The sequence below is a fragment of the Phyllostomus discolor genome, chromosome 1 (genome assembly GCF_004126475.2).
Source record: "Phyllostomus discolor isolate MPI-MPIP mPhyDis1 chromosome 1, mPhyDis1.pri.v3, whole genome shotgun sequence".
In the NCBI taxonomy this organism is placed as follows: Eukaryota; Metazoa; Chordata; class Mammalia; order Chiroptera; family Phyllostomidae; genus Phyllostomus; species Phyllostomus discolor.
The window spans coordinates 84905136-84918428 of record NC_040903.2 but is presented as its reverse complement, the minus strand read 5'-3'; the positions used below and the strand labels follow the sequence as shown (position 1 = coordinate 84918428).

Sequence of the window (13293 nt, the reverse complement as noted above, 5' to 3'; positions counted from 1 at the left end):
GGGCAACAGCTGGATAATATTTATGATGAATCACTGTGTGCCATGAGGGAACTATTTGCAGTTATTTATTTTAAAATATGCTCCATCGGAACATGTTATTGCTCCACCTAAACTACAACTGACTTGTCTTTCTAGATGTTGATGAATGTGCTACTGGAAGAGCCTCCTGCCCTAGGTTTAGGCAGTGTGTCAACACTTTCGGGAGTTACATCTGCAAGTGTCACACAGGCTTCGACCTCATGTACATCGGAGGCAAATACCAATGTCACGGTAATAAGCCCCAGTCATTGCGTTTTGCCATTTCTTCCTATGGTGTAGAAAGGCCTCTTCATTGTGCTGATGCCTGGGATGTGGGGTGGGAAGGGTGCTGGCATCAGACAAACAGAAGTCCAGTTTGACCACTAGTAGTTCCGGATGCACAGGTACTATATTTCTTCTGTTTACCTGCCAATTTTACATAGACATTCACATAGCAAAAAATTTTTTTAAATTCTATGTATATTTTTATGCCTTCACATTTATCTACCAAATAAAGCTCTTCTTTTTCCATATCCCGATACAGATATAGACGAATGCTCCCTTGGTCAGTACCACTGCAGCAGCTTCGCACACTGTTTCAACATGCATGGATCCTACAAGTGCAAATGTAAAGACGGGTACCACGGCGATGGACTGAGTTGCGTGTGTGAGTAATGCTCACCTCCCAGCTCTAAGCTGTAGCCAGTATACACACCGCCCAAAGGCCATTCCTAGGGAAGATGAGGAGGACAATTAATTTATCAAAGAAATACAATTTTTATAACTGGTAATATCAGTCTCTGCTTTCTACAAACAAAATAAATCACTTGTTCAGGTATTTTTAAAAGTTAAAGACTCAGTAATACATTCTGTTCTTAAAAGCATTCAGTTCCTTGGCTAAAATTTCTCAGTAGCTTCCCTTTAGCTGGCAAGAAATTTTAGAGTCCTCCCAGAGAACCTGATTTTCTTAAAATTAGAAATAAATATTTGCTTGGCATTAGCACTAGATTATGATGGTGGGATAATCTGAATATATTCCACATTTTTGGTTCCTCTGTTTTATTATTCCTCCTATTCTAAAAAATTCCCACATTTATCTATTTTCTCTGTATTTAGTACTGTTTTGCTTTTTAAGTTTTCATTAGCCCTGTTTGTGGTATGTGTGTATTAGTAGATAAACATGAAAAAAGTAACCTCCAAGATGAAAGTTTCACAAACCAAAGCCATAATTTAGCATATATTTCATGTAACAAGAATTTATTAAATTTCTGGAGTAAAATATTTCCTGAAAATCACGGGGCATAAAATCATGTGGACTAAGGATCTTTGAAAGGTCATGTATTCGTGCTGCCCCAGGAGTACATCATTCCAGGTAGATTAAATATTCATTTCTTTGGGTGAAGAAAATCAAGAAAAGGTATTCCACAGCTGGTCTTGGTGACCTCTTAAAATTTCCTTTAAAAAGCTATTATATAAATTAATAAGAGGAAAGAAAAACCAACTAAAACAATATGCAGAAAATTGAATAAAAACGTTTTGTATGAGTCAAATATTTGTAAAGAAGAGAAATTAGTCTTTAGACAATTCTAAGCTTGATTTTATTAATATAGATATACCATAGGGATACTTAACAAAGACTTTATTTAAAATTTTCTCATTTAAAAATGTTTAGAATATATCTGCACTTTTAAAAATACCATCGATTGTCACTTGTTTCCACTTTACAAATACAACTTTTTTGTTTCAAATAATACATATTTATTATAGAAACACAAATAGAACTTTTGCATTCACCCATTGATTGGTTTAATGTGTATCACATTCATATATGTGCATATTTGTTATTTAGAAAACAGCATGACTTACAGATGGGGAATATCCTAAATGTGAAAAGTAAGCCTCGTTGGCACATATTTTGATATGTTTGTTTTTTATAATTTGATGTTTTTCCTTTGGGGGAAGAGATGGTTCAGCACTAATTGAAAACTTTTGATTCTTTTAGATATTCCCAAAGTCATGATTGAACCTTCAGGTCCAATTCATAGACCAAAGGGAAATGGTACCATTTCAAAGGGTGATGGAGGACACAGTAATTGGATTCCTGATGTCGGAAGTACTAGGTGGCCTCAGAAGACACCATACATCCCTCCTGTCATTACCAACAGGCCCACTTTTAAGCCAACAACAAGACCTACACCAAAGCCAACAGCATGGCCTACCCCACCTCCACCCCCACCCCCACCCACAGATCTCAGAACCCCTGCACCACCACCCACCCCAGAAAGACCAGTCTTCAGACCGACGACTATAGCACCACCTGCCACCACATCTCCAGGAGAGATGACGGTTGACAACAGAATACAGACAGATCCTCAGAAACCCAGAGGAGATGTATTCAGTAAGTCATACAAATGTTTGCACACTTTCTGAGTTTTCATTAGTGTTGTCAAGATATGACTGACATACAGCACTGTATAAGTTTAAAGTATACAGCATTATGGTTTGACTTACATATATTTTGATATGATTACCACAATAACTTTAGTTGACATCCATCACCTCATATAAATACAAAAGAAAAGAAAAGCTTTTTCTTTGTGATGAGAACTCTTAGGATTTACTCTCTTAACTTCCCTAATGCACCAAGCATCGGTGTTAACCACAGTCACCATGTTGCACATTCCATCCCTAGTGCTTATTTCCAACTGGAAGTTTGTACCTTTGGACCGCCTTCATCCACTCCTCCTCCCCTGGCTCCTTCTTCTGTTAACCACAAATATGATCTCTTTTTCTGTGTTTTCTGTTTTAGATTCCACATATAAATGAGATCTTACAGTATTTGTCTTTCTCTTCTACTTGTTTCACTTAACATAATGCCCCTAAGGTTGATCTGTGTTGTTGCAAATGGCAGAATTTCCTTCTTTTATGGCTGAATAATATCTCATTGTATAAACTATCTCTCTCTCTCTCTCTCTCTCTCTCTCTCTCTCTCTCTCTCTATATATATATATATATATATATATATATACATATATATATATATACACACACACACTGGTGCGTGCTCACTGGCCTGCAGTGATCGCAGAATGCTGTGGGTGGCTCGTTAAAACACGAGAAAAACACACAGAGGCAACCAGGTCCTGTGGGGAAGTAGGGATGGAACGGCCACTCTCTAGTGGGGAGTGCTCCATTTCCATTCCCAAGCAGGTTTTTATTAAGAATACAGACTTAGTTCGTGGATTCACAATCTGGCAGAAAAGATCAAAAGAAATAGGTGACTTTCAAAGATGCTGACAGAACCCCCGCTGTGATTCTGGGCAAAGTTTGGAGTTTTATCATTTGAAAGGACTACAGGGCTCAAAGGGCTAGTTTTGGTTTCCTGTCTGTGCCTTCAAATTCTAATCTAATCATCCTCCAGCAAACAGATCTCACAGGATCTTGTATATTCTATGTCCCAGGCCTGATTACCCCGGAGGTCCACCATCCCTGGTCTGGACTGTACCTCCCCTGCTGTTTCCACAGGCCTGAGTCGGGCAGAGGAGACAAAGGCAGCCAGGAGACTTGGATTTCTCACAGCTAAGAACAAAGACTCAGGCTTTGACAAAGCCGAGGGGGCAGGGGTTGATGTCGATCACCCCTTCATTTCCACAGCCCCGAGTCTCTTCCCTGTGGCCTCCTCCTGATCATGCCTGTCTTAGGCGATTCCCTCTGTGGGAAATCTTACCTGTCATTGGCTAACTGATCAAGCCTAGGAGGCCAGGCACAGAACAGGCAGTGTTCATGCCAAGGGAATAAATTTTGTCTCCTTGTGGCTCCTGGTCCAGAGGTCTTTCACTCAGCCTAAGTCACGGGGAGTTACAGCTTCCTGAGACCAGGCAGGGCAGTCCCCAACAATATACCACATTTTCTTTATCCATTTATCCATGAATGGAAACTTAGGTTGTTTCCATGTCTTGGCTATTGTAAACAATACTGCTAGGAACATGGGGTGCAAATATCTCTGACATAGTGTCTTCATTTCCTTTGGATATATTTTCAGAAATAGGATTCTTGGATCCTATGGTAGCTCTCTTTTTAATTTTTTTGAGAAACTTCCACACTGTTTTCTATAGTGGCTGCACCAGTTTGCAATCCTGCCAACATTGCATGAGAGTTCTTTTTTTCTCTTCACATCTGTTAACTCTTGTCTTTTTGTTGCTACATATGCGATAATATCTCACTGTGGGGGTTTGATTTTCATTTCCCTAATAGTTAGTGATGTTGAGCATCTTTTCATATACCTATTGGTCATGATATCTTCTTCAGACACATGTCTATCCAGGTTCTTTATCCATTTTTAAGTTGGATTATTATTTTTTTTTTCTAATGAGTTGTATGTGTTCCCTGTGTATTTTAGATATTAACCTCTTATCAGATATATTGTTTGTGGATATTTTCCCCATTTCATAGGTTGTCTTTTTATCTTTTTATGATTTTATTTATTTATTTTTAGAGAGAGGATAAAGGAGAGAGAAAGAGAGGGAGAGAAATGTCATTGTATGAGAGAAACATTGATCAGTTGCCTCTTGTAAGCCCCAGCCAGGGACCTGGCCCACAACCCAGGTGTGTGACCTGACTGGAAATCAAACCAGCGATCTCTCAGTTTGTGGGATGACACCCAATCCATTTAGATATGACAGGCAGGGCTTGTTGACTTTTCTTTTTGTTGTTGTTATGCAGAAGCTTTTTAGTTTGATGTAGTCCACTTGTTTAATTTTTATTTTGTTGCTGTACTTTATTTGTTATCTCCAAAATATCATTACTAAGACCCATGCCAAGGAGCTTTTCACCTATGTTTTCAGGTTTTAGTCCAAGTTTCTTAGGCCAATTTTTTGTGAGTGTTATAAGATAGAGGTCTAGTTTTATACTTTTGCATGATTATCCAATTTTTCACTTTACTCCATTGAATATCCTTCATTTCCCTATCAAATTAGTTGACCACATATGCTTGGGTTTATTTCTGGACCCTCAATTATGTTTCATTGGTCTCTTGTGTCTTTTTTTTTTTTTTTTGCCAATACCATACAGTTTGATTACTATAGTTTACAGTACAGTTTGAAATTGGGAATCGTGATGCCTAACATTTTGTTATTTTTTTCTCAGAGTTGCTTTGTCTTTTGTGTTAGCACATTTTTAATAAGCTCTTTATGATGACATTTTAGCCACACGCTATGCTGTACAAGTATAAGTCATATACCCCCACTGTTAAATATTATAAAGGGCTGAATAAAAGTCAGAGGGTTGGACAAATAAGAATGTGTGTAGAAATGGAGAGAATATCACAGTCATGTAGTAGATCACACCTCCTATCCAGATGAGAATGTCCTAATATATTCAGATTTATGTGAAAACTCTCAGAGATGGGGAACTTACTGTATCACATGCCATTTAACTTTTAACTGTCCATTCATTTTACGGTAAACATTTAGTGAGTTTTAGAAGGCCGGGCCCTGTATTACACATTGAGCTGATGTAAATAAAACAGAAAAGGTTCCAGTCTGGTAGAAGAGGCAGTCAGGCAGAAGGTAACTGTGGTACTTTGTTAGTGAAAGAGGTTTGTGTAGGACATTCTGAGAGTAGAGAGAAGGGGACCTAGTCAGTTTTGGGGCAGGGACTGTTTGATGTGGGGAACTTTGTGAGTGAAATGGGGCAAGGATGATGCAGAAAGGGAGGCATTAGAGTTCACAGGGACAGTACAACAAAGGCGCAGAGGTAGGATGAAGCATGGCATATGCGATAAACTGCCAGTACACTGGAGAGTTGAGTTAGGCATCAATGAGAAAAACTGCACAGTTATCCCTGTACTTTCTGAAAACTGGTGGCTAGATCAGAGTGGAGCTAGATTGAAGACTCCCAGATTTATAATGGGTGACTGGGTAAACGGTGGTGCCACCAGTAGAGATAAAGGCTGTAGGCAACAAGCAAGCTTTGAAGGAAGAAGAGGTTGTTCCTTTATACCAGAACAAAATGTGGAATTTTACTACTTCATCTGTTCCCTGTATTTTTCCATTTGTCACATTTCACTTTGTTTATTCTTAGCTACTTTTGCGTTCCCTCTTTTCTCCTCTTTTCCTTTTGATATTGCTAGTTTCTTCTTTTTCTTCCCCTATTCCCACATGATGGAACTAAACTTTGCCCCTTTTAGATTGAACACTTGCAATTTTTTACCAGGTTTTTATAGGAAAAGAATACTGACATTTGTGATTTTTTAAAGAGAAAATGTTTTTTCTTTATATGTGACTCACAATTTGAAAGGAAATGGATATTCTCAAATTTTGATATAGTTGTAATTGTGTATGTTTTGGTACAGTTTTTAGAGGGATTAGATGGTAGATCTAATAGTATATTTTATATGCACATATCTTTTATTTTTGAAAAGCATATTTTTTTGTAATTTTTGTCCTTTCACCTTTTCTTTTTTGTGTCTTCCCCCTTCTCTCTACCCTTCCTCTCTCTCTCTCTCTCTTCCTCCTGTCCCTCTTTTTCTCACTCTATTTTTTATTATCTCTTTGTGATCATACAGTGGAGTTTTTATTAATAGTTGCTTAAGTACAGTATTTATATTATTCTGCTGCTTAAAGTAGGGTCATAAAAATTAGGCTATTTAATATAAAAAGTTACTCTGACATAGACATCGACATCTTTCTGAATCTTTTATTGTTTCCTTTTTTAAAAGGCCTCTCTCCAATTTTCTTCTCCATCCAACACATATGAATTAAAAATAACACTGAAGTTCACCAACAGAATGTAGCAGGATAAAATTGGGGAAACGTGGAGTTCAGTGATGTTGGGATACTCATACTAAGACAGTGTGATCCTAGAGATAGGCCCTGGGAAAGAATTGCGTTGATCCTGTGCCAAGGCCGTTGCATGCCACGGATAGTAGCATTGCTGCTTTTGGACACTCCTGCCAGAAATTATATCCCCTCTCATTTCCCCTTCGGCTCTAGCTGCTGGTGAACGTGAGCATGAATGGGGATACTTTGGACACTTTTTTATTCACTGTCTTGTGATTGTAGGGTATATTCTGAATAAAGTAAGTGTTCTAAGTTTTTAATTTAGGGCAAATAACTAGTATTAATTCACCATGAAAACAGAAAGAAACCTCATCACTATTTTAGTTCAACACCATTTCTTTATTTAGTGTTTTCTTCACTTCTGGCACAATGAATTCTTAAGACGTTTTTGTTTGCCACACAGGTCTGAGAATAAAATTTGGCTTTCCTCATTCCATGAATTTTCAGGTGATGTTAATTACAGACACTGTCTAGCTCCAGGTAGCCCCACACTTCAATAATTATGTTTTTCTTTACATTAAAAGATACATTATTTTAATGGAAGAGATTGTTAAACGGTGCTTTTCTTTATAGTATGTGTGTGTTATTGTTCTCTGGAGAAAAGACTGTAAAGATATTCTAAAAGGAAAAAAGAAAGAAAATCTTATAACAGGACTACAGCTCCAGCCCAGACATCTCCCCAGGTTCCAGACATGTATGAAACCTCTCCCATTGGGTGAAACTGGATGTTCAGACGACCGGTTGCATTGTGCCGCAGCTTCATCCCAACACATTCTGCCCCTGGTCTTTCACGCCCCGAGACACAGCACTGTCATCCTGCAGTTACTACATCCTGCAGTGACTACAGCCAGCGAATTCAGAGTCTTCTTATGCCCACATCCAATCTGTAAAAAACCCAATTAGCCTTGACTTTAAGTGATATCAAAATTGTGCCCACTGCTTGCCATCTCCAATGCTGCCTGCCACCCTGGCCCAAGCTGTCCCTGCCCTGGAGGACATGTCCCAATTCCTCGATCCATATGAATTGTGCAATATAGCATTTTTCAGATTTTAGAAATGTAAGAAGCTGCATATGCTATGTATGATATACTGATGCATGTCGATGTTTCTGCAGTGAAACACAAGAATACTTACAATAATTTGGCTACTGAAGACCTTGAGGCTAGGTTAAGCGTAGGTGAGCTTTGCCACCTACTAGTGTGTTACTATACTAATGTGTTACAGAAACAGCTTTTGGATTTCAGAATTATAGGGAAGAACAGCTTCTTCCTGCTTCCACCTTTGCCCTTTTCTGTGGTCTCTGCTCAACTCAGCAGCCAGAAGGATCTTTTAAAAGTTCAATGAGATGTCATTGTTCCAAGTTCTGCATTAGCAGCCCCTAGTTCAGGAAGAACTTAAGGCCTCCCATTGTCTCAGAGTTCTAAATGGTCTCATTTCCTAGCACTCTGCTTATTCACTTCACTCCAGCCACTCCAGCCTCCCCACTGCTCCTCACACTTCTCCCAGCTAAGAGCTTGTACTCCAGCTGTTCCCTCTTGCTCAGCACTCCCCCCTCAGCTATCAGCTTGGCTTGCTTTCTCACCTCCTCACACAGACCTCAGCTCATCAGTGAGGCTACCCTGACCACCGCCTCATTCAGTACTGCGACCTCCTTAATCACCAGCAGCACACATGAACTCGCTACTCTTCACTCTTTCTTTCTTTCTTTTAAATAGTATTTATCACTTTATAATATACTGCACTGCTTACTTGTTTATGTTTATTTTTGTCTTTCCTTACTAGAATGTAAGCTTTTGAGACAGGGATCTACGTGTATTTTCTTCATTGGTACATTTCCTGAACCTCGAATAATGCCTGGCACATGATTGGCACTTAAACACTGTTTGTGGAACCAAGAGATGAGTGAATAGACTGATCACTCACAACCCTTTAAATAAAATAGATTGTCTTCATATAATTATATTTTCCATACAAAACCTAGTTTATTATAATAATGCATTAATCTATTTTTAAGAATTAAAACATATATTCTTTTCTGATTGTTACTTATTTTTATACTATGGAGAGCTTTTTTTTGTATTATGCTTCCACCATTTTTTTCCCTCACTCTCTTTCTTTCTTCCTTCTTTTTGAAGATTGGTATTCTATTCAGTGGATTTTTTTAAAATAGATATCAGTACTTTTATTTTACACTTAATATTATTCTGTATTAGTTTTGGGTGTGCAGCATAGAGGTTACATAATCATGCACTTCATAGAGTAGTCCCTCTGATCTATCAAGTATGTGAATGGCCGCACACACAATTATCATGATATTGACTGCATTCCCTCTGCTGTGATTTATATACTCGTGACTATTCTGTAACAACCAGTTTGTATAGTACTTCTTAATCCCTTCACCTTTTCCTCCAGCCCTCAAACTCCCCTGCCCTGGGACAGTCTGTTCTCTGTATGTAGAGTCTATCAGTGGATTATCAAATCTGCAAATTTGATGCTAATGAGAAGGGAAATGATGTCAATTCAGAGATAATGTCTCAAAGTATCTATTTCCTAGGTTCTGAAAGTAGTTCAAATAACTTTTAAAATTTTTATTTATTGATTTTTATAGAGAGAGGTAAATATTGATTTGTTGTTCCACTTATTTATGCCTTCATTGGTTGATTCTTGCATGTGCTTTGACTGGGGATCGAACCCCCAACCTTGGTATATTGGGATGTCTAACCAACTGAGCTACCCAGCTAGGACCTAATTTTTGCTTATGCTTTTACTATGTGAAAGTTGGCATGTGTGAAGGCCCACACATTTTTTGGATACAAGAAATATTTAAGAAACTATCCTTTAAAACAATGCTTTATGTAGGCATAAATAAAATATCATTGAAGCTAGAGTTTTTGTCTTCACCACTCCTGCTTAAGAAAGGAGTTCAAAACAGCCAAAAAGTTGTTTAAACTTTAAATGGCACAGATGGCTTGGTTATAATAGCCTTTTGCATTTTAATTTATAGCCTAAGAACTTTTATCTAAATCAACGTCAATTAATTACCCAAGTGTGATATTCTTATGAGGTTTAAAAAAAATTGTCCCAATTATATTCAGATCTCTAAGGTGACTAAAGTCCCTCCCAATAACTCATCGCACTCTTGGGGTATTCTTACGTATATTCAATTCAAAGTCATGAACTGCAGTTCTGTCTCGGTCCTCCTGGTTACTGTCAGGGGCTCAGCTGGCCACTGTCACCCAGCCCCACACTCAGTGTAGTCTCGGAACACTCACAGGAAACTACCTGTCTTTTCATGGGGTGTAGTAATTTTGGTTTCATAAAGCTTTTCTTAGAAATACTGTTTTTTTTAAAACTCACTTAGCTATCCTTTTTGGCTTGCTCTTTGAATATTCTTTGTTTTTCAATCTGCCCCAAACTCTGTGGCCTAAAGATACAGAATAGTCAGACCTTACCCAATATTGATTGCAAAGGGGATCTTTTGAAATTGATTTTTTGGTCTACATCATTTCTCTCTGTTGCCCAGTGTGCTGGAGTACAGCTGCTTAACCCCCAGATACTTCCCCTCAAACAGGCAGACAATGCCCAGTACATTCACAATGGGCACAGAAAAAAATATTTGTTGAATGGAGTGAAATGAAATTTCATACTGGATTCAATTTTTTTAATTCTAAGTAACCCTTCATATGTCCAGACTAACTAAATTTAACATGTTCATTTGATAGTCACTCCTCACATCATCATAGTTATTTCAGCTTATGGTCTTTCTCTTATCTTGATACAGTTTAATACAGCCATTGAAAGAATCATTCTCTAGAAAACTCTAAATTTTAAGCAGAATGTTGAGTAATAGTGAAGAGGCTTCGAAAGGGAATGTGCAAATAAGCTTGAGGCATTTAAAGCTGAAGATTTTAAACTACTGCTAAGGATGGAATACCCCAAATCCAAAGATCTAGTTTGATTCTCACCCCTATTATTTATGAGTTATGTGACTTTGGATAAACTACTGTGCTTTCCACCTCCATTTTCTCCTCTGTAAGAATGGAGGTGACATCTCTAGCTTTCCATTTGCATTGAGTGCTTTCTGAGATCAAACATAATACAGGTAAAAGTGTTTGTGAATTTTTAATTACTATGAAATATAAAAGATTATAGTATTTTATAGGGTCCAACTTGAGGGACCCTAGGTCTTTAAAATTGTGTGAATAGAATTATAATCACATGTATTTGCAGTGCTAGCACCATAGGCCTGATTGAGCAACTCTAAAGTCCCCAGATAACATGAAATTCTTGGTATTTCACTTATGGGACAAACCAGTACTTCTCAAAGTGTGTTTAATTAAACAGTGCTTCTCTTAGATAGTATGCAAGTGTGTGCCCAACAAAGTTCTGAGGTCAAATCAATTTGAGAGATTCTACGTTTAGTAAACTTAATACGTTTGTTAACTATAGGACTTCTTAATATGCTAATGATCATTGTGAATCTCTCGGAGTGGCATATCATGTATATTATTTAACTGTTAGGATTAGAGTTCATTGTCACCAACGTCAGGTCAGGCTAAGCTGAACTAAGAAGTGTAGAGACCAGTCTGCATAAAACTGAATAGTCTTCTCCCATTACCTTTCATTTGCATGGTTTCTGGCACCAGTGGGTTGGGCTTGGACTCTGGAAGACACTGGTGGAGGGGTGGAGTTGGGAGGGCAGGAAGGTGGTAGGTAGATGGAGCAAGAAAATGTGATCTAATTTATAGTATGCCTGTCTGGATACCAGAGGTATGCTGTAAATTGCTAAAAAGGTGGAAACCAAGAACCAAAGACAAAAATCTGGTATCAGAACAAGTAGAGTCTATCCCAGAGCAAAGAAAATAAGGAACACTTTATCGCAGAACCTGAAGTAAAGGAAGATAGAGGAAAATGCATTCTAGGCTAGCAAGATAATGAAATACTATGCAGTGATGTTTTTTGAAAAATAATGAGTTGGAAAAATACCCATGGTATAAAAAATGTTAGGTAAAAAGAATACACAAAATTGTATAATACCATTTGACCCCATTTTGGTATAAAATGCAGACCTGCATATGTCTGAATGAATTTGAAAGTCTGGAAGAAAAGAGACCAAAATGGTAACCATGGGCCTATCCAGTTTATGATATTTGGGGTGATTTTCATTGTCTATTTTCTTCATGCTGAGTTGGTATTTTTTTTAATCTTTCCATCTGCACTGTCATTAGTCACTGTAATTGAGTACAGTGTTAATTCCTTGGGAGAAAGGCTCGTGGTACGTGAATCCCACTCTCTCCAGCAGTGTGTTTGTGTGTTTTTTTTTGAAAAAGTATACCAATGGATTCTAAGTCTTAAACATGTTAATTTTATTTAGAACATACTGGTTTTAAAAATTTATAAAAGGCCCTGGCCATTGTGGCTCAGATGGTTACAGCATTGTTTGTAGACCAAATATCGCAGGTCTGATGCCTGGTCAGGGCACAGGTCTACCTAGGTTGCCGTGCACACAACAGGCAGCCAGTCAGTGTTTCTCTAACATCGGTGTTTCTCTCCTTTCTGTCTTCTCCCTTCCCCTCTCTCTAGGATCAATGAGCATGTCCTCAGTAACAATTCCAAAAAAAAAAAAGGAAAAGAAAATTAGCGTAAGGGCTATTGCTAGGATTAGAGTTCAAAAAATAAATAAAAATAAAAATTCATTAAAGGTTTTATTAACTTCTATTTTTAACCTCTCAAATTTTTCTTTACAATACAGTGTCAGGAGTTCCCAGTTTTAGCTGGGGAGCTCAGATTACTACAAGGAATATAATATCACTTGGCCCAGGAAGCAGATTTTTGTCAGTGTTGTCACAGCCCGTTTGAACTGCGGTAATTTAGGATGCTTATCTGAAACAGGGTTCCCAGCCCCGGGGCAGTACGGGTCAGCAGCCTGTTGGGAACCTGCAGAAAACCTCGCCTGTTGGCCTCCTGTCCCCGCCCCACCCCAGTCATCCACTGGGAGAGGTGAGCACAGGCGAGAGCCCCTCCCCAGAAAAATTGCCTTCGCCGAAACCGGTCCCTGGTGCCCAAAATGTTGGGGACTGCTGATCTGAAGTGTAGATTCCTTAATCACTGCAACACATATACTACATCAGACTGTCTAGGGAAATACTGCTCAGTCTCTTGTGTGGGGGATCTTGTGAAAATGAAACCTCCCACCCAGTGAGGCTGTAGTAGGACCTGCAACTCCACATGTCTAATAAGCTCACAGGTCCCACTGCTGACCTGCCCGCCACATTTTGAACAGCAGGGCTGTGAGAACCACAATGGTAGCCCAACCCAGTAGAACCGGGTCCTCAATGGAGACAGAATTAGCCATCTGTGAGGTTTTTAAATGTAGCAATTGTTCCTAAAATGTAGCATGTGGCATCTGGCTCATAGAAAGTGAAAAAGAAAAGTA

At 38.5% G+C, this 13293-nt stretch overlaps 1 protein-coding gene across 4 annotated transcripts in view; it reads left to right on the top strand.

Annotated features, from left to right (window-relative positions):
* The window catches only part of NPNT (nephronectin), a 78808-nt gene that overhangs the window by 46036 nt on the left and 19479 nt on the right, over window positions 1-13293 (top strand). For all 4 annotated transcript variants that reach the window (XM_036025674.1, XM_028508063.2, XM_028508064.2 and 1 more), the window contains 3 exons: window positions 136-270; window positions 563-685; window positions 2021-2416. In XM_036025674.1, the coding sequence (XP_035881567.1) occupies window positions 136-270; window positions 563-685; window positions 2021-2416 (654 nt within the window). The remainder of the gene's footprint in view (window positions 1-135; window positions 271-562; window positions 686-2020; window positions 2417-13293) is intronic.